This window comes from Semicossyphus pulcher, unplaced genomic scaffold, assembly GCF_022749685.1.
Source record: "Semicossyphus pulcher isolate SPU_LCO1_2020_fin unplaced genomic scaffold, fSemPul1.0.p SCAF_11, whole genome shotgun sequence".
In the NCBI taxonomy this organism is placed as follows: Eukaryota; Metazoa; Chordata; class Actinopteri; order Labriformes; family Labridae; genus Semicossyphus; species Semicossyphus pulcher.
Genome location: NW_027211615.1, coordinates 28,405,480 through 28,428,248, shown reverse-complemented (window position 1 = coordinate 28,428,248; position 22,769 = coordinate 28,405,480). Strand labels below are relative to the sequence as shown.

General features: G+C 40.2%; 1 protein-coding gene across 1 annotated transcript in view; it reads left to right on the top strand.

The window, feature by feature from the left end:
- The first annotated feature begins 4,991 nt into the window (after positions 1-4,991).
- The window catches only part of cnksr3 (cnksr family member 3), a 43,174-nt gene continuing 25,396 nt past the window's right edge, over positions 4,992-22,769 (top strand). Inside the window, exons 1-2 of the mRNA XM_069685327.1 lie at positions 4,992-5,130; positions 19,412-19,572. Of these exons, the coding sequence (XP_069541428.1) occupies positions 5,079-5,130; positions 19,412-19,572 (213 nt within the window). The 5' untranslated portion in view covers positions 4,992-5,078. The remainder of the gene's footprint in view (positions 5,131-19,411; positions 19,573-22,769) is intronic.

Here is a 22,769-nt window from a genome sequence, read left to right as displayed (position 1 = left end):
AACAATGAAGTAGAAGCTCAGGATCCTGGGAAGTTAGACTTTAAATAGTTCTATAACAGAGTTAAATCCTCAGGCCTGCTGCTGCGTGACACTGTGGATCGTGTTGTGAGCACAAAAACAACCATGGAGCTCTGCAGATCTGATGTTTATCTTTACTGTCTTCACGGGCTGCATCTGTTGAGAATCAAAGACAACGTGTTAAACAGTTATTCCCAAAAGTTTATATTTGCCTTTATATGGCAGAAATCATTTAAACATTCAAAATGTTAAGCTGTGACTTTGAGTTGAACACAGGTTACTTTTTGATCCCTGTAATATCTCTCCAAATCAGCAGAAGAAAAGTAAACTACAATAACCCACATTTAAATATTTACACGTTCCCCCCCCCGACACAAGTAACACTGAATTCCATTCGATATTAGTCGCCCAAGATAATGTCCTCAAATGTCCTGTTTTGTCCACAGTGTCTGTTTAGTGTCATAAAGGAGGAAATTAACCAGATCGATATTCACACCAAAGAGCTCAAAACAGTGAATTTTCATCTTTTGTTTCCATACATTTTTTTACTCAAATGATCAATGGTTATCAAAATAATTAATAGTTGACAGCTACTCAATATCCTTACAGCTCTATGTACAAGGCCACTGAGGAAACGTTCTTAAAGATAAAAGGAACCCAGTTAAAGTAAGGAAGTGCAGTAAGGTCATTAAAAAATTATATTATATCAGGAAGTTTTCTTAGGATTTATATCTAAATACCATCCAGTCCTAAAGTCCTGTCTCTATTTAAAATGTGTTAGTCTTGAATGAGACTCTGGTGAAGGAGTCTGTGGCTGAAAATATTCTCATTTCTACAATATCAGACCCAAATTCAGTCCCAATGAGACTAAAAAATAAGCCACGGCCTCTATATTTAAAGTAATAATCTCAAAGATTTTCATTAAGTCACTACCTATCGCCGAATGAGGTAACACAATAGTGATTGCCTTTTTGCATGTGCAGTATAACAGACTGGGTGTCTGTGACGACTTTCTTAAAGCAAGAATTATATCGATGCATATTTTCATCTGAAATCTTGCCAAATATCACGCAAACTTTATTTGCAGAAACTAGAACTCTGCAAGCACATCATGGTAACATTTGATTTGTAAAACCCTTGTTGACGACAAATTACCTAAAATGAATATATTTTAGGCTTATTTAAATAAATATATCATCTTTTGTTCAATATTTTTGCTGTAACTCATTCAGTTTTAAGGGAAATGTAGGATTGTAGCTCAATAACACATTAAAAGCCTAAGAATCTAAGCTTACTCCAGTAGTACATTTTAAAGTACTAGTACTTAAGAGTGTTTTTATTTGATGCTAGTCTATATTTCTACTCAACTACAGTTGGGAAGCCAATATAGCACTCTATTTACCAGCATAAGCTACATAATACATTAACAAATATTATTTTGATTAAGACACCAAGCAGTAGGCAATAAAGTGATTCAAATTAGCACCATCTTTACCAGCTGTAACATTAGTGATGGTAACAAATGAAAGTATTACAAATCAATATATAAAAAACAATGCATTCATACTGTATATATACTTAAAAATGTGCCTGTGTAATGGGTACGTTTACTTGTGGTACTTTAACGTATAGTTTCAGGCTAATATTAGTGCAATGTAAGTCAGCCTAGGTGAGATTTTGACTGGATACACAGAAAATTCGAAATAACTGAATGGTATAAAGTTTTACATATGAAGCAACAGGCTGTTGGGCTGTGTTTGTAACATTAACAAGAATGAAAAGAGACATTAAAGGCATAGTTACCTCTGAAAACAGGGCGGTTTTTGCGCTTCCATGGAGGCAGAAAACGAGTCAGAAAAATGTACGTTAAAGTCCTAACGGCAGCTCGACCACCCAACGGCTGAATTTAACGAGCACAGCCTCAGTTCGTCCGCTTAACTCGATTATTCCGGGTCTAAGTCTTAGAAGTAAAGCAGGTAGACTGAACCGTTACACCTTTTTTTCTGGTCTCTGTTGTCTCCAAAGTTTCCTCCCCGACGAGAAGCGGGTCTGGTCTGACCGAGCAGCAGCAGCTTCATGCGGATCTGATTATCAGAGAGACTGACACACAGAAGCAAACCACCGCTCACACACCGGGGAGGAGAAGTGATAGGAGGAGGTCTCACTCTGACGGAATTTCCAGGGACCGGATAACTCGACATAAACAGAACAAACAGCTAAGTATTCAGATCTTTTACTTAAGTGGAAGTACTAAATAAAACCCCACCTTAAAATTACTAAATGCGAAATAAAATATGAGTCTGCTGTTAGCTTTTGATTACACTTTTCTGATAAATTGTTCCCTCAAATTGTTGACTCTTTATTTATCTCAGAGGTATTCATCTTTTAGTAATAGACAATCATTGCCTTTTCCCTGCTATTAAAATTCTTTATCAGATAATTCTGTGGCGCCATCTCCTGGTGGAAATACTACATTACCCAAAGTGCAATTCAGTTGACTTCTTAAAGTTCATTTTGGCAGTTCACTGTTGTGGCAGTGTTTTTTTTGTTTGTTTGTTTGTACAGCATTTTGATGTTGTGGTGGTAACGTTGGAGATAATTTAAAATACTTTGTAGACTGCAGGTGAGCTTAATCGGTAATACTAAATCACAACTGTTTTAAACTCCTTTTAAAAAATGTATTTATCTTGCTTTTATGAGAGGTTAAGATGTCTATTTCGTTTGGTTGAGTTTTCTTTTCTTTTCAAGAGCAGTGCTTTCAGGCTCTCTGACTCCAAAACACTACAATAACTCCACCAGGCCTCTTCCTGTGCTGCTGTGTGTATAATAATACATATTGTTTCTTTATCTGCATCTATTGTCCAGCACAGAGCTGCAGCCGGCTCAGCGTAAATACTGCGAGTCTGTTACTGCAGTTAACCCTCCTCTGACAGGAATCATGACGCATAAAGATCAACTGTAAATGTTTTCAGAGCGAGGATGACGGGAACAGATTCACAGTCAGGAGAAAAATGATAACTTAAGGCCAAAGGTCAAATGAGGGAAGACAACAAACTAGCATAACTGAGGTAATTAATAATAATCTGTTATGATTTTCTGTTCATGGAGGATCTTGTAATAAATGGATGTTTATATCTTAGGTGCTTAAGATGGTTTTAATGTTTATTATCAATTTAAAAAAACACCAATTCAGTATATGTATTGTTGATTAAATATAACCCCTTAGAGATAACATTAATTTTCTGGCAATCTGGCAATTTCATGTACTCACTCTACTGTGTCTATGGCCATGTGTTTACTGATTTGTGTCAAAGGAGGGCGATGTTTTTCTTTAAATAAATCAGCTCTGGTGGATTTATGCAGATTCAAAGCAATAAGTTCAGGATGATTTCTTTCATATGGGAAAATTATTGAATTTGCAGATTCAAAATAAAAGTCCCACTGGCATGTTATTGCAAACATGAATGATTAAAAATGTTGTTATAGGCATTTAGATCTCCCTAATAATATAAGAACAAACCTTAACTTTATACAACTATTAATCATCTTTATAAACACAAATTGTCTTAACCTCCCTTATTAAATAAAAACTTTAAAGGGGCCTTCAACACTCTGGACCCAAAATCAGAGTAGAAAGCCCCGCCCATATCTGCTTTTTAAAATGCTGCATTCAGGCGCTGTCAGACATATCGCTTTCTACTTGGGATATGTTGGTTTTTAAAGTTCCAATGTAAACATGGCGATGCCGACGCTACAATTTCATTTTGCACCATTTTGTTAATATCATTAATTGATTGATTGGTTTTGAAAATATTAACTCATAAACTTATAGTTTCCAACCTGAGTATCATATGACAGAAAAATGGGCTTATGACCAAAATCAGAAAAATAGACATTATTTTTATGCTGCACCACATTACTTTCATCTTTTTGTTTGTCAATGCTTTATTTCCTTTTGAATTTCATGATCATTTTAACATTGCTTTGTCGGGTCACAAGACAAAAAGGGGGGGCGCAGATTTGAGTCATGGTGGCATCTATCAAAATATGTGTGCTTTACACAGAAGTGTAATCCAATGTATATAAAAAAAGTTTCAAAAAGTTTAACTTCAGTATTTTCTGGTTAAAGTTGTTAAATGACATGATTTATGGCTGGATGAAATGTTTCTGACCCAATGACATTTCCTTTTAATCCACTTTTAGGACAAACTTTTACTACATTTTTATGATATATGTTGTCTTTTCTGATCAACATTTTCAGGTTGTACATAACAATAACATATGTCTGTTCTGTGTGTTTTTACTCTCAGTTGATGTTCTTCCTCTCAGCCTGCACACTTCAAAGTCTTTCTGTGCTCCTTCCCATGGGAAACATCTGCAGACCCTAAAAAAGCTGAACAAGCCAACACCCAGAACACATGAGAAATCTGCTCTGGAGCTCAGAAGATGAAAGACATGCTTTGAGGCTGAAGTAGGCATTTTTTAAATGTACTTTTCTGTCATACAAATGATTGTTCTTATACAGGGGTCAAGACAAGGCCGGGCTGTATTAACACTTTATATTCACATTCATTTATCCATTTTTGCATGATTACCAATCGTGCAGCCCTAGGGAAATTAAACAGTAGACGATCCACATTTAAAACACATGATCAATTTCAGGATATCAATTAAAAATTATATGAGAGTACTTATGTAACATTTATGTTTTAAAACAAGTCAAATGTACCATTATCGCGTTTTTAACCCCTGAAGCGCTAATCATCCATTTCCCCCCACAGCACCTAAAGGCAGCATCCGCATTCTCTTATGGGATTGGAGAGGAAGGGGTGGGAGGCGTGGCTCAAGCCTTGTAACCTGACACCTTACCCACGCGCTGCTTTGACTGTAAACTTTCTCCACGAGCTCAGTCAGTTGGTCCCCTCAGTGAGTAGCGGACCGTTGGAACTTCTCTGTCTGTGACTTGTAACGGAATTCCTCGGTGCTCCTAAATATGTCCGATTAACGGTTTAACTCGGGTTTCTGGAGAAGCGAGAGATTAATTAACACTTTTTGGAGAAATGGAGGCTGTTAGCAAGTGGACCCCGCAACAAGTGGTGGACTGGATGAGAGGTAAGGCTGACTAACGTTATCTCATCTAGGGTCACTGTTTGAGGAAGCTAACGGTCCTCTCTTTGGTTTTATGATAAACGGCTAATTCAGCACATTGACCAGCTAAATTTATACTCCACTTAGGTGCTGTTAGCTGTTACTTTTTTCATATATACATTACATTTTTTGCTACTCAATTCTTTTTTAATCCACAACAATTCAATGTTAGTTTTATACTTTCTAAGGCAATACTTTCATTTACCAACTGTCTGTTAATCCCAAAATGCAGATTACAAAAATGATCAACATCTAAATTATATACATATAATATACATATATACATATACTAAATTAATACATTTTAATAATCCATATAATAACAAATTTCCCTCAAGTTAAATGTTCTGTAAAGCGTTAAAAATATTTACCAGCGACAACATTAAAGTAATAATGATTTAATCATTATAATCCAGGCAGACTGTACATACTCAGATTCAGCAAAAAGTCCTATTTGTACGGTAGGTAAAGTTTGAAACCAATAGTTTTGAACTTTTACTTGAGGGACTGACACTTATGTAGAATGCTATGATTGGTTGTGATTTTATTAAACTCCAGCTTGTATTTCTTTTTATGATTACTTAAAGCTGCTTTGAGGAACTTTCGTTTTGTGTCGATTTTGGCGCTCCCTGTTGACAAAGCCATACCTCTTATCTCTTTGCTAATTTTGTCCTGTACATGCTTAAATGGTGTTTTTAACAAAAAATCTCATCCTGCTTTCTTTAACAGTCATATGTATCAGTCACTTCAAATTTTAGCCCTGGAAAATGTAAACAAAGGCAGCGTGCAGTTAATCGCTTCGTTTGACACCTACCTCTCTTTTAATTTTACACAGCCTCCTTACATGTATTTGAATCGGGGATTGTATCAGTCTGTACACAAAGAACACTAGTTTGATTTCCAGTCCTTTAACATAAGGTATAGTATGTATTCCCTTCGTCATGGGGGTTCAGGCTAATGAGGCGTTGGTTATAGGCCTATGAGGTAGCTCAGTAACAGGCTGCAGATTGTTGCCTTGTTTACATTTTATATCATCATCTTGCCATCAGGTTTGATAAAAACATGATGAGAACACACACTTGGTTGTTGAGTAGCAGCTGGTTGACAATACAAACCCTGTATATGAGCCAAGTATTCAAATATTCATTTTAGTGTGTCATTAAGCAATAAACAGGCCCGACCAGTTAACAGATCAGCCATAAAGTGACAGTCAGGCTCATGATCCAGGTGTGATAAAGACCTGTTTTTAATTACCGGGAGGTTTTTCACAAGAAGCAGCAGCAGGAGGATGAGTGTGAAGCCACAGTTAGTCTCTAAATGTTGTATTTTACATTCACACAGATGTTTGCACTTAGATTAAGCTCAAATTAGACTCAATTTCCTGAAGAACAATGACCCGGAAACCATCAACAGTCAGGTTGATATAATTTTGCAGTATTTGTTGTAATGGACATAGCAAGCCTCCTTATACAGTATATACTGTATACGGTGTGTTGAGGGATAATTTAAATTAATATAAATCACATGAGATGTGATTTTTTTATGCAACAGTTTAAACACGTTGAAACTCTTGAATGCTTCACAAGCTAGATTGTGAAGGTCCCTGAGACACAAGTGTTTTAATGTTTTAATAACTGTAACGTTTGTGGTAGCTCACAGTCTTTGCAGCACATTTAGCTTCCACCTGGGATGAAAATTACTAAAAAATAATGTTTGTTTACTATTTAAAAACAACATGATCGTAAACTCTTAAACTAGTGTCCTAACATTAACACTGTAGCAGCTCATTGCTTTGAATAGGGCCAGTCTTTAAAGTGTTTTTGCAAATGTCATGGGAAAAATCAGAATCAGAATCAGAATCAGAATCCAGAAGTGAATTATTATTAATATCTGGAACGTTTCTGCGAGACGTGCTGTCATCCCATGATGCTAACAAAGGCAGCCAGAGTTAGCCTCCTGCTTGGTTGTCCGACTGAAAGTTTGGCTTTTAAACTGAAAGTAAATTAAACTAAGGGATGGTTGCTTATATTTGAAGCACTGCTCCCATGAACCTCTTAGCCCCTAAAATTGGTGGGCAAAGTACATTTTTGGTGGCCCAAATGTAAATAGAGCTGGGCCTGAAAATACAGCCACTCCTCCCACTCTGCTGTCTGCTTTCTGTTGTCAAAGACTTAATTTATCACCCTGCCCTAAATGTAAACGGGCCTAAATATTGAACCAAAAGGCCCGAATAAATCAGGAAGTTGGTTGGACTGTGCTGTTGAATGGGCAAAGGGTGGCAGTATGGGGATAAGGGGCCATCTACATGTAAATAATACTTGGTCAAACCCTGATGTTTTTGCTGCTTTTCAAATTGAACATATTGCTCGCACTCTTTCTGTGAATTTGTCCTTAAGAATGTGTTTTTATACTCACTGGTTCATTGAATCTCTGACAGTCAGCTCTCCTCTCTGAAGTTTGGATCTATGTTTTGTTAGAGTTGAACTTAATGTTGTGAGAAAGTGATCGTCCATTCAGCCCCGCTTGTCCTCAGACAGCTCACACACAAACACGCATACCAACACATGTCATTTAGCGGCAGAGACAATGAGGAGCTGAGTGTCGCTGACGGTCAACAAAGACTCAGACAATCCCAGCTCTTCACAAAGGTCGGCCTCCTGCCGTGTGGAGGGTCACAAGGTCGCACAAGGCGGCGTCATTTAACCACATCGACAAGATGTGACTTTTGTTCTGCATGAAAAGAGTGACAACACTCTGGGGTCAGTCACATGACCTGGAGGGCTTCATTAAGCTGCGTCTCCTCTCACTCTCCACGCTGCTATCAGATTCAAACAAAACATGAAGAACTAAACTTGTTATGAAAACTCTAACTGCAATATTTTGCTCATGTGATTAAACCACATATGTAACCACATGTGTCATCAACATGATCTGAAACCAACAACGCGATAGTCGCCTGATACTTCCTGACTTCCTGTCTGTGGCTCTAATCTCCATGCCAAACAGTTTCTACTGGAGACGAGAATCTTTAACAAATAACAAACTTAATTTTCTAAAACACGTTTTTAGTAATGGTTGTTAAAATGCATTTGTTGGGGACAATTTTCAATGGCGGATTAATTCACATTAATCCAACAGTGTTGATGTTTTGTTTTTGACTAAACCATGATCTTTAAACCTGTAAATTCATATCAGAATCAGTGAGACAGCAGAGCAGATTGCTGCCTGCAGCTCTAGGCAGTGTGTGTGTGTGTGTGTGTGTGTGTGTTTACTTGCATTATACCACAGAAGCAACAGGTTCTTTTCATGGCAGGTTCATGTAAAATCCTTCTGTTGGATCTGAGTCGGTTCCCACACCAGCTGAGCCGCTCCAGCTGACCACAAACACCACAAAATACTTAATCCAAGCAGAAAATTCTCCTGGAATAATCCTGGAATACCAAGGAAGTTGAAGGTGAATTCCAGGAAGGGATAGTCAGGAAGTTCTATTAAGGGAATACGGGTCAGCTTCATACTTTTCACCTTCAGACCTGCAGTCTTCTGATTAGACTGAACAACAAGTTTGACAAAGAAGGAAGGAGAGAAGAACTTCTCCTGTGCCAGATTTATGGAGGCATCGATCTGGAAACCTAACCCGAGTTATGGAGCAGTTTTATAGGAAATGTTTTCATATCAACGTATCCTCATACAACGGTTGTATGACATCTTACGGAAAGTTAGGCGTCTTTTTGTGCCAAACAGCTGCACAACGATCATTTAGCCACTTAACAGATGCACAAGGTAGTGACTGTGTTTCTGAAGTTACCCTTTAGTCTGTTCTTTCAGGTACTTCTAGCTATTGTTTAAAGGTACCCGTTAGCAACCTTTTCATTGTAGCTACCCTTCCTTTAGCACCAGTTTCAAAATACCCTTTAAAGTCTGTCGTGCCGCTGTCTGAGATTGGAGTCTCACATGTTTTTCTAGCAAAGCAGACGTTATGATGTTAAACTTGCTGCTTATGATCAAAGAAGAAGCAGGACCAACAGTATTCAGTGTCAGCTTTGATAGTTTTGAGTGTTTTGGACACATTGAACAAAGACAAACAGTCCAGGTCATGTAGCTCTCCGATCAGTGAGATGTCTCTGTGACTGAGCCCTGAGGCTGTTCCTGCATCAAACTGATCACACAGCTGTAGCTCAGAGGTAAACACATCCCAGAGATGGAGCGCAGCATGTTCAGACAAATCTGCATACTTCTCTGCTCGTCTGGCAGGTGCAGTCACACATCTTAGCGTAAATGACGACAGGCTGGTTAGAGGGTGCAAAGATAAGGTGACACACAATATAGTTCTGTGTATAAAGGGTGTGTAGATATAGGGCCAATAAATACTGAGATACGACTCAGAAAATGCCAAACATTTCCTGGTTTGAGATCCTCAGTTGTCAAGAGCTGCCTGGGAGGCATATTTTAATTATTTTAGTAACTTTAAACAATGTGCATTCTTACAGTGCCCAAATAACTGGAAATATCTATCTCTTGTTTTGAGGATGCTGGCTTGACTTCCAATAGTGCCTCCTCTCCTGTCTGCACCTGTCGACAGCAGGGCTCTTGTGAGTAAAGGCACTCAGGTGTGCTGTTTTAACTCCTCAGCTGGGAAGAATCCAAACCAGCAACATTTGATCCTGTAAGACGAGATAACAGAAACTGTGGCTTTGCTTTGATAAGGAGGACCTGAGCGGCACGTGATGACGTTTCCCATCAGAACCAGAGCGTGAAGGCGGCTGTTTGTTCAGTGGGAGGAGAACCCTGTCAGCCGAGAACATCACCACCACGGCCTGATGTAGTTTAAATTGTTGGAGTACTATGACGTACAATATGGCCAAAAGTATGTGGACGCTTGAAGTATAAGGAGGGCATTAAAGTGCAGCTGTAACAGCCTCCACTCTTCTGCTGGCAGGCTCTCCACCAGATTTTGACCCTGGCTGCAGGATTTTGCCCCATTTAGGTCACAGGAGCTTTAGTTTAACACCAGTGTTGAGGGATAAGGTCCAGTTCATCCCAAAGGTGTTGGATGGGATTGAGGTCAGGGCTTCTTAAACGCCCAGTCAGGTTCTTCCACACCAAACTGGGAAAAGCACAGAGCTGGCTTTGTGCACGGGGGCATCGCCATGTGAAAAGGAAAGGGCCGGTTGCTGGAAACACACTTCATGAAATTTGGAAGGACATCAGACATACTTCAAAGTTATCAAATATGTTGGTAACCCGTTAGCTAGACAACAGCTAACGTTAGCATACATCCACTCCCAAGCATTTACCATTAGCTAGGAATTCACGTCTCTTCTATCGTGTTATGTAGCACAACCGAACATATCTTGGAATTGGCTGAATGCTAACATTAGCTGGTGTCTAATGTAGCTAATTGGTTATCAAATCTGTTGTTTTACCTTGAAATATGACTTAATGTCACTCAATATTTTCCCTGTCCATTGCCAATCAATCAGAAAGCAGTCAGAATATAATGATTTGCTGAGTTAATAACCCAGCAACACAGCAACATTATCCTGTTGGCATGTGAGCTTAAACTCTGAGCATGACGTCAGAGGAAAAAACCTGCAGTGTGAATATGATGGATGGTGAGGTAACTGTGAAGAGATGGATATTTTAGGTGAGTTCAATCAAAGCGTCCAGATAGCAGACATGTTCTTTTTTCTTGGTCTCCCTCCCAACGTTTGTTCTTATCGGTGAAACGGAGGTCACTGAGGGAGCGCTGAATCAGAGGAAACATCCAGATTGTCTCCCCTGAACGCCTCTTCCTGCTTTTCCCCACTTTGGGAGCAACATTGACGACATTCAGCAGTGAGAGTGTCCAAAGCCACGTTCACATTAGGAACTAAAGTAATTATACTACTGATATATTAACCATTTAATCACCTGTCAACTGCAAAATATATTGGTACATGTAATAGGTGTACAGAACAAGATCTCTGAATCAATCTCAGCTGCAGCTGCCCCTTTTTGCCAGTGTTTCTATCATTTCTGGATTTATTGATTTTCCTGTCCACACTGATGTCGACACAGAACACAAAACCCAAAAAGAAGTCTTCAAATGTATAATTTTGTTGGAGAACAAGAAGACACCAAAACAAACCCCAGGTTATTGAACTGTAAATATATCAAACTGAGTGAAGATTTGGTGATCTGAATTTGTTGCTCGTTTGCAGCTGAACAAAACCAAAAACCTTCTCATGTTGCTGCTGCGCTGACATGGACTCAGAGGACTCTGTGGGACCTGAGCTGTATTACTCTGTTACGTCACTCTGATTCATGTAATTCCTCATTAATGGATCCTATTAAAACTGATTGGAACAGTTGTTCAACCTGCGTCAGACGTAACGGCTCCAGCAACCTGTAGTTGTTAAAAAGTGAAGTTTGAAACCTGCAGGACTGGTCTTTATGATGTGACAGAACACAGTGCCCCCATAAAACAGTTTTTGGATGGATGCCCTCGCTTGAAGTCATGGGGGTTTGAATATTCTGAAAAAAATGGCATACTTTTTACTTTGTCACTATTAGTTACGTGTGAAGAATGTGTGTTTAATTAAAGCAACTTAACATGCTAACATGCTGGACATTTCAAGTCAAAGGCTAATGTTAACGTGCAAACACACTCTCGCAGGTAAAAACATTTTATGCACAGATTGGCCGATAAGATTTCACAAAGACCGGGTGTCTTGCAGGGTAACTATTTAGAGGACAACAGAATATTTCCCATCATGCCCCTGGTGGAAATATATAAAAAAAACAAAAAACAAGGGAGCAGAAAGGCAGCTTTTGGCCACAGCAGCCGTTATGTATACAGTGATTTGTGTTAACTGGGATAATTGATGTAGGGACATTAGCTAGGTTAGCATTAGTGAGGCACTCCGTCCTTTGAACCAGTTCACTGCAGCTAACCACCAGTGCGCTAACATCTCGTCCTAGCAGCAAAGGTTTATTGCTTCCGTAGACTATAAGGTTGCTTCCTGTTTGGTGCTGGAGAGAGTGCCTGTTAATGCCATTGAACTTTTTGTCTGAGCTAAGACCAGAAACTTCAGTTCATTTTGAACATGTATGATTTCACTGGAACTTTAAGACAAGACAAAACTCTCATTGGAACATTATCTGCAACTTTGAGTCTCTTGAAAAGTCATTTTGTATTCATTGAGCAATTGTGTTAACTTGTCTGTCATAAATACTACAGCTTTACAGTAAAGCAGCTCCCTATCTGGCTCTGTTCTCATTTTAATTGAGTCTTCTTGTGATATCAATCCATTACAGTGAATTAACAGCCCTCTCTGTGCTGTGTGTTTGCAGCTCCGCTCTGCTCACAGTGAACTCCCACAATTCCTGTTTGTTTGATTTCATAAGCGGCTGAGCACAAATCTGCGCAGAGCTCAAGGAAATCCTTTTTCCTCCTGAATGGTGTTTGTTCATCGCAGTGTGTTCCCCCCGCTGCCTTGTACCATGAGTTCAGATGAATGGCAGGGTGTGTGTGTTACTGTGTGTGTGTAGTGTAAGGTTTTATAGAGGCCCACTGAAGCTATGAATAGCTTTAGTGCTCTTTTGCCACTTTTCCTCTCTGCTCTCCGCCCTCGTCCTGTTGTGATGGAGGAGGTGGGGTAAATATTCCTTTTGTTGCCCTCAGCGGGGGTGTGTCGGGGCCAAACTCCACCTTTGTGCTTCAACAACACAACGCGTGCCATTTGTTGTAATGAACAGGCGATATGTGGAGTTCAATAGGGACTGATCCACAGTGCAGAGAATTACACAGCAGTTTGGTCTCATCTGGAGTCAAGAATAAACCTTTTAGAGGAAGGATGTGTTTCACTTAAATACTTCAGTTTAGTTAGTTAGAAGCTTCTGGTCCAATTTGTCCTTACACATATTGTAAAATTCAGTTGTTTTTCAGCTTTTGCATAAAAAAAAGAATCTAGAAAGTCAAGTTAACAACAAATAAATGTATGTGTTATGATTAAATTCAAAAGTTTTAACATAATTAGTAGTAAAGGTTGTAGAATATGAGATTGTTTTACATGAAAGATGCTAAATTAACTGTTAATAACATGATTGTTTTGTCTAGAGCTGCAACCATTATTGGACTCTTGTTAATGGATTTTGATCATTTAAGCAAAAGGTGCAGAAAATAAACATGTTCCAGCTTCTATAACGTGAGGATGTGTTGCGCTTACCTTCTTGTACATAAAAAGTAAACTGAATAAACTTTGGGTTTTGACTTTAGGACGGACAAAACACGACATGGACAGATGTCACCACAGCTTGTGGGAAATTAGAATGGGTCTTTTCTTTTGCTCATTTGTTATTCCAGATTTCTGCATCAACACGTGCGACACACATCCTCCAGCCTGTGCCTCCTGTTGGAGTGATTTGTGTGTTTCAGGGTGAGACCCTGTCGTCGCGCTCTGTAAAATGAGGCCGAACATGTTTGTTTTGATCTTTCTAACAAATGATTAACTGGACTGTTTATGAGCAGCTGGAGTTTCACCTGCGGCTGTTTGACGTCCTCACGTGTTGGACTGGAGCCGGAGGGACTAACCCGCTTTATCAGCAGCACGCCCTGTAAATACTTTCAGAGTTCAGAGTTATACTGTCAGAGCTGGAATTTAGGGGACAGTCCATAAATGTAACTGTTAACACAGAGGCCGAAGGTGAGTTCAGAGTTTCAGTTTGAATGAGACACTTTGATCTGATGTGTGAAGATCAGCTCAAGTATTTAATCAGACAAATGTGTCCGATCAGTGACTCAACTGTTTTTATCACCTGAAAGACCAACGTGTAGTCAACCCTTCATGAAGGTTTTCGTACGACATTTACATCATTAATTCTTTAATTTTGGGTCATTTCAGCTGATGAACAACCAACTTGGATATTTAACAAGCGTAATATCAGGTCAAATCAATCCTTGATCCAAACTCTGCGCTGTGCAATTGCATTGTTCAATATTTCAACAACAACATGAAGTTTGATAAACAGACAAATATTAAAGAGTGCATATTAGCTGTAACTCTTGTTTATATGTGTAACGGCTGCTCTGCAACATGTCCCTCCAGAATTTTAAATAAATCCCCAAAGCTGTTTTTTTCTGAACTTCTGAATCTGAAGGTAGCTGATAGCTAGCTGGGGCTAATGGTGTGAAAGCACGGCCATGACGCCCGGGGCTCCATCCAGCAACAGGTAAAAGTTTAGCATGTTTAGTGAGAAAGCAAAGCGTGTTAACGTAAAGTAATTTTTCTTATTCGTTACGATAAATTCAGACCGTTGCGATGTATTTATTTATATAACCATGACATTGTGATTCATTCTGCAGCCTGAATCCGAATCTTTCCATAAACAGACGTGTGTGCTATCTGAGCATTAGCCGGGTGAAGCAGTGACAGTGATGGGTTTGGAGGTGAGCCGGTGGTTTTGTCGTTGCAGTAAGAAGTCAAACTTTCCCACCCTGAGCTGCTGCCTGTTGGTACACGGAGAGTTTCCCAGCAGCTGACTGACAGGAGGGCAGAGGCCCTCAGTCGTCTGCAAACATAAGACCGGTCAGAGACGAGAGCACAGGCAGAGAAATTAACTTTTCTTACATCGGTGACAAAGTCAACTGTGGAAACATCGGCTCCTGGAAATGCACAGAAATATCCTTCAGCACAGGTCCATTTGATGTGTGGGAAAAACCCCACAAAACCACACGTCATTTTAATTTGTTTCTGGTTGCAGATATTATCAGCAAACAGTTTTTATCTCTCTTTGATGAGTTTGTGACGAGCTTTCATGTTGGATCAGATTCATACTGTCAACAAACATGTCGGTTTCAAAGTGCTGAACAAAGATCCAGATCCAAACAGACCGTTTGTCATGTCAGCTCCGAGAAGGACTGTTGTTTTTGTGGTTTATTTTTATCATGATATTAGTCGAGACTAACAGCGGCCTTGTGTAATTTGGAAGAGATGACATCACTTACAATAGAAATCCATAAATCAAATGATGAAATGAAGATCTGTTGAAAGTCTGAAGGTTTGAAGTTAGATTTCTGTTTAAAGTTGATTTATTGTCTCTAACTGAGGCAGGTTAATGAAGCAGGTTAATGAAGCAGTTTAACTTGTGCTTCTTGTGTTTGTAGTGAAGCATCTGATCTGCTTCCAGCATCACCGTCTCTGCCCGGCCTCCTCTCACCTGCTTCTTATCTTAATAATACTGTAAAAATAACTCATCTCACGACTCATTCATCCAAGAAAAAATAAAGGAAATGTGTCGGTACTTGAGTGAGTTTAGTGGTTTCATGTGCAGATCCTTTTATGGTTCACCAAAACTTTTTATCCATAATAATATTCATCTGATCTCGATCTGCTGATTTTGGATCCTTTCTTCAAGACTATGGCTGGTATGATTGTCAGGGCCCAACACAGTTGTTTATATAAAGTGTAAAATAGAGCTGCAACATGGATTAACTGACGGGTCAAAGGGAAGTTCATTGCTGAATATGCTTTAAAATGTTCAGAGCTACTCGGCTCGTATTTGAAGAGTCTTTGGGATTTGACGTGTTGATTGGACGAAAAGATGTTTTGTATGTTTGGGAAATTGTAATACGCATTTTTCTATTTATCGTGACAATAATTTAAAGATGAATTGGTGATGAATATAATCTCTAGTAGCAGCCCTAATGACAAAATGCTTCTGAAACATAATTAAAACATTAAAAGGAATGATGAAGTAAGAGAACGCTGATATAATAAGCAGAAAGAACAAGTATAAAGTTTATTGAAACCACCTTAATGATGCATAACTTACATATTTTTGCAGTGCTGATGCAAACAGCAGCTCTGTGTTTCATTAATCCTGCTGCTGGAGAAGCATCTCTGCAGCCACGAGCACGAAGCGCTCCGCTCGGTGATCCTGCTCCTCGTTCCTTACCGTCTGCCAGCCATTTGAAGCCGCTCTGCCGGAGTTTTGGGCCGAGCGCCAAACCCAACCAAATGTGGAATGAGAAAAATGTCTCAACTGTCACATAAATTAACAACATTTTATTTCTCACGAGAACTTTGGATCCAGCTCTGGATGTTGGCACCGTGCCGGGCTCAGGAGGTGTTTAATCCTCCTGGGATCAAGAATCTTATTCCACAGTGTAAAATTTGTCTTTAACCTGGTTTTTAAGTCTTAAAACTGAACTTTAAACCAAATTAAAAACGGATAATGCAGATGGACAGTCGAAAGAATCGTCAAAATAAGAGGAGTCAGTTAAATTTGAAACCATCACTATCATCCTCCTGAGCTGAACCTTTCTGCTCGCGTTGAAGGAATAATCTCACGTTAAGACTCAACAGAAGCGCACATTTGCTCATTGAAGCTTCTGTTCTCTCCAGGGAGGCTTGGCCCCGGCCTTGTCATGCTTTCATTAGCAGGTGATTTGGCCGTCGCGTGACATTTAGCCGACCCTGCTGTGCAGAGGAGAGATTATCTGCCTCCTCGGGTGTCAGTAATGTGATCCAGGCTGTCGCCAACACATTCCTGCTGACCACAAGCTCTCGCTGACCACAGTGCAGCTCGGACGAGCAGTGAAAGGAGTTTTATTTGAAATGTATATTCATTATTTCATCGTCACATCTTGTTGAGGCAGGAAGTTTCACGATTTCACTGAGGAAGTTGGGATTATTATGGATTTTGCAGCTGTGCATCTTTCCAGGAACGAGCAGGAGCCGAACGAGTTTTCTGACTTTATCGCAGGTTTGTTGCAGCTCGAGTGGAGCACAAACCAAAACACACGAGTTAAAGATTTAATATAGAAGTTCAGGGCTGCCAGTATTGTTATGGAGTCATGGATTACTTTAAGTGTGACCCACAAACACATGGGTCTGTATGTGACTGAATGAGTGAGTGAGTGACGGTACTTTCACAGCCGTAGAGAGAGAGAGAGTTGCTACATCGCAATGGTGGATCATGGAGCATATTGGAGCTCCACTGACGCGACTCTTTGTCTACACGGCTCTGGATGCTTTGTTCGGGGAGTAGGTGGGGCTGCTCCTCCGCTGCTCCTCCGCTGTCCTCACCTACGTCCGCAGCGCGCACCTGCTTTCAAACATGTTGTCATCGGCCTCATAAGGACAGGCCTTGTAACACATTGCCCACAGAAGCACACACTGACCTGATGCGGTCAGCCACATACGAGGTTTTAACCTCAGCTTGTCACTTTTTGTGAAATAAGTGAAAAAAATTTAATCTAATTGTGATTTTAAAATTAAAATTGAATAAAATGCTGCAGACTTTTGTTTTTTTCATTGTTAACTGAACAAATTCAGTTAAGTTTAAAAGGCACCACTTTTAAAATCAAAGAAGTGACTTATTCTTTTGGGGGGGAAATATTGCCTTTATAGTGATAGTTGATAGTTAAGGCCCAAGATGAACTGCTTGATGAATTTATCAAACTGTCTGTCAATAATGTGTTGTTGTTTGTAGCTTTAAGTCCATCAAAGTTGCAACTAATGGTTATTTAAATTCAGCAGATAACCTTCCAATTATATTCTTAACAAACTGAAGAATTGTTCTGGCTATACAATGTGACAAAATAATAAATGTCCCTCCCACTTTCCCAGAGCTGGATGTGACATCATCCTTTTTATTTTGGCTGACCGTCAGTCAAAACCCCCAGATGTTAATTCTAGTGTGTTACAGATACAGAACAGCAGTGAGAGTCACCTTTTCTTGCTGTAAACACTGTGTATTTAGTTGTTGCAGGTTATTATACTAATGAATGAATTGACTAATCCCAGCTCTCTAAGAGCTCGTACACCGCTCTTATGCTCCTGAACATAATGAGATTAGCAAACAAAGAAACGTGCTTTGTGCTGTGATAAGTCTCCTGGTGTATTATTCTTACCTAATGACAACACGGAGGCGTCACACCAGCGGTCAGTTAATGAGGAATGTTCCTCCTGCTGACAGCGTGAGTGTCGGCCATCTGTCGTGCTGCGGCCTGAACACAAACAAGACTTCTTCAGGGATCTTTAATGACCTCATGCAGGGGCAGTTGTTTTCTTCTCTGTTCACACCAGCTCAGGCATTTTGTTGGCCGCAGATGTCCGGCCCTTCTGCAGATCTTCTGCCATTTGGTGGACGCTTCTGTGCAAAGCTCTTTCAAACAAACTAAGTTCTTCTTAGTGATACGTTAGTGATACGTTATATTTTCCTACATCACCTTGTTTACATTAAATAAAAGTGTTAAATTGAATTGAAGATAACTTTTCAAATACAGTTGTGTGATAGAGCTGATTTTAGATTTAGGTCTGTATAGACCTGAGTAAATAAATCAGATTATTGTCCTGCTGTAGTGTGGAGGAAAAAAATAAATAAATAACATTCTACATTCTTTAGTGTGACAGTCTGATACACATCCTAATTATCTCCCTGTTCTGATGTGTGTCAGTAGAATCATGTGCTGCATGTGGGTTGATGCTCCTCCATTGATCCAGCGGTGAGAACTCTTTTATCTCGTCTCCCGCTGCTGACTTTCACAGAGAGGTCAGAGGTCAGGGTTCAGGGTCGGCCACATAGTGGCGCCGCTGGAGCTGGCGGTGTCTCACTCGAGGTCTCATGATGTCAGGATGAGTTCTCTGCCTGTCCAGAATGCTCCAGGTCTTAGCTGATTGTTTACAACCTGAACCTCTAAGAGCTGGAACAGATGTAGAGCTATAGAAAGGGTGGATAAGGTCGGAGTTCTGCTGCAATATTAGTTCAAATCTAAGCTCTTCATAATAACAGGGCTTAGTACAGTTGGTGGGGATTAATGTCAGAGATTCAGGGTTGAAACGTTGGACCTTTGCAGGACAGTAGGATTGTCTGTCTGAAACCAGAGTTGTCTTAAGGTGAGGCGAGGTGTGGCGAGGTGACATGACGGTGTTAGCTGCTCGCCGTCACAGCGATGGATCAGCAGGAAGAGTCAATAAGTTTGTGTTGACTCAGCAGCTCTGTTTGCTGTCAAACTTGAATGGATCATAACAGAGCCGACTTTCACTGAAACTCAAAGGACCTCTGACTCAGTATCGTTTACATGGACAGTTCATGTCTGTTCCTCGGGGCAGATTAACCATAATACAAATATGTTTTTAATTTCCATATAATGCATCAACCCTGTCAGTTAAGCAACTTATACGGAAGAGCGATGCTTTGTGAAATGTAGGGAGTTTTCTGTCTACCTCCTCACCGTGCCGTCTGTCCGTCTGTCCCTCAGGTCTGGACGACAGCCTGCAGCAGTACATCCCGTCCTTCCAGCAGCAGGTGGACGGGGAGAAGCTGCTCAGGATGTCCCACCAGGAGCTGCTGTCTCTGGGCGTGTCGCGGGTCGGACACCAGGAGCTGATGCAGGAGGCCGTGGATCTGCTCTGTGCACTGGTCAGTATCACAACGTACCAAGGATGAATATAGTGGGGTTAAATTACACTACATTCCTCTGTTCAGTATGCACCCCGCAATTTGGAATATTTTTGTATAAACAAAGAAAATGTAAATTTTAAGTGTAGTTCATAAAATGCAATGAATGAGATATTTCCATTGATTAAAAACAGCATGACTTCTGTCGTCTTATGCATGCTTGTAACAGAATCATTGCACGCTTAGACAGGCATACCATACCTATATGTTTTCCTAAGAATGAAATGGTCTACCTAGAAAGGCCGCAGGCAATTTGGCAACGAGTAAAGCTTTTTATAACAAAATCCTTTTATGCAATTTAAAGTTTGGGACTCCTCCACCTCCTGACACTTAGGGATGCAGAAATCATGTGTGAGGATCCTGAGCCAACTTCCTTTTCAAAACTTTGTTTTTTTAACTTCTTCATTGGAGACAGAGCAATGCAAGAGAAACAGCCTGTAGTGAGCTGTACATGCATAATTACACTTAGTCAGTATAAAAGATTTATCAGTACGTCCGACACCTTTGTATGAAACCGATTGAAATCCCCTTGAAATATTACAGTATTCAAGCTCCGGACACGCTGGCATTAAAAATATCCTCCAAATAAGATGAGATAATCCTCTATTGATCCCAAGAGGGGACATTCAGAAATGCAGTCATGATGACATAAAAGGCAGCTCTGATGTTCAATAACAGTTTATATGTAAATTTGTTATGGAGTTTTCTGCTAGGCAGGATATATTTTTAAAATACGTTTATTGTTTGGTCACATCGATGTATGCAGACACACTGTTGTACCACTGTCCAGTCACCAAGCAGCAAAGAGCCTCTCAAAAGAAGAGTTGCGCATATGATACTTAAATCTTGTGCTCTGTGTATCAGAGGTCAGAGGTCCACAGTGATGACACTCCTGTGGTCGTTGCAGCTTTGAATGTGCAGTCAGAGGCAGTGAGGAGGACTTCATGTTGCCTCTCTCTGCTGACACACTCTCTGTAATGCCTGCTCTAATGACTTTAATATGTTTGATGTGTCTGTTTGCAGATAAACACTGTTACATGACTTGGCCTGAACAGTGTCGACTCACAGCTTCTGTCCTATCAGCTGCTCTTTGTTCAGAGTCACTATAGTTCACTGCTTTTGTAATTGGCCGCTCACTGCGCTGATGATTTAACTTATATGGGCGGGGCTCACCTGGCGAGCGTGCTTAAGTTAGGAGTCAACAAACCTCTAAAGCTCTCTGGATGGAAGTCGCAGCTCTGTGCACCACGTGCTGAGACAGAAGTCCTGAACCAAACCCAAACATCTGTGTTCTGTTACACAGCAGATAAATCATGTGAAGCTGCACACACACATGTGACCCCAAGAGGCAGCAAATTATCTGACTTCTTAAAAGCCTCTTTATTTTACTATTCAACCCTGAAACAACCGCTTGTTTTGATGGTTCTGACTCTAAATATCCCTGCTCTGCCCTCCTGAGTGCCTGTTTTTACACTATGTATCTGGCTGGAGCAGGTATGATCCTCAGCGACAAGTTTGGAAAACCCTTAATGTTATCTTCTCCTGTTATCGGTCTTAGCTCGGTATTTATGTACGGACATCTTAGCAGAGGCAGAGAAGCAGCAGAGGTTCGTTGACGGAGAACAGAAAAAGAGAAAGTGACCTTGACAGAGGTCAGTCAAAAGAAGTTCTCAGAATGACTATCTCCATGTTTCCCCTGTAGACAAAGCACCGGACAGACAAGAACAGGGAGAACACTGGCTCCTTTATGACAGAAAGAGTATTCGCATCTTCGTCAGGAGAAGCTCCTTGTCTTCACGCGTCTTCTGCATCCTTCTTAAATGTGCGACTCTGAGGTCCACCACATGATTTAATGGCAGTGGTTTATCATTGGCGTCGCTCCCATGCCAGAGAATGTGCTGATGTAAATATAAAGCACTTTGTTAAATATTTATCAGATCTCTCAACACGCCCAAACTGCTGCGTTTCATTCGTTTACACTCTAAAAAAAAGGTCAAAGGTTTCTGCTGGAAGTCGTATAAAAGCACAACTCTTAAAAAGCTCCTTGCTTTTGTTGTTGTTTTCAAACAGACAAAATTCCTAAAAATGATTGCACATGAATTGATTATAGTTAGATTATTCCATGTGAAATATTCTGCAAAAGGTAAGTTAAGTTAAGGTAAAAAGCCCTTAAACTAACTATACTACTTACTAAGATACTATCTTCTTCTTCTGCTACCCAAACACAGACTTGATTTTTCTATGTTCTTTAGACATTAGGAAAAATTTAATTTAATTTTAAATAGACACAAGTAAAACATGGAAATGACCCCCCCCCCCATAAGTACATAAGCACAAAACGCCTTCTCTGTTTTACAATGTTTAAGATGCAGTATTTGACCTTGGCTGAGGCCGACCTCCCATGACGAAGAAAAAACACAAAGTTCTTGTTTAACACAGTTTTAGTGCTGAGCTGCAGACAGAGCCCCTCACTCAGCTGTTTATGAGCTCTGACTGTGTCACTGTGAAAAGAAGGATTTACAGTCGGTGCTGCTCAGCTTTAATGGTGTAACTCAGCTGAATGGGACCGAGCCGGCTGTTTAAATGGAGCCTGTCACCGCTGACAAACAAAATAAAAGGACGTCCGAACACAAAAGTGAGACGGTTATCAGACTGCTACTGTTTAAAGTGGTGTGATTGAAGCTTGGGTAAAAATGTAGTCTTGTATCCAACAATATGAGATTCATAGAAGGGCAGATAAAGTCAGATTATATCAAAACTGTCAGCTAACTTGTCAACGGTGCGTACCTGATTTTTGGGACAAGTTTTTCTTTAAGGAGTTTGGACATTTTGCCCTGCTCAAAGGGAAATTAATAATGATGTTTCGATCCCTGGAACATTTCTAAAATATGAACATGACTTCATACTAATGAAAGGTGCAGTAACAAACAGAGTCATGAATAGATCCTTAGAAACATCAGCAGCTCCGGCGTTTTCCTGTGGGGCTGAATTGAAGGTCAGGTGACGTGCTGTGGATATTTTCTGCAGCACAAAGCTGAGTGTACTGTTCTCCAGTCAGGAGCAGGAAACAGATGTGACCCCTCCCACCTGTCAGAAAGACCCCCCGCCCTTCCCCTGACACACACACACACATTCAAACCCATTGTACAGCAGGCAGA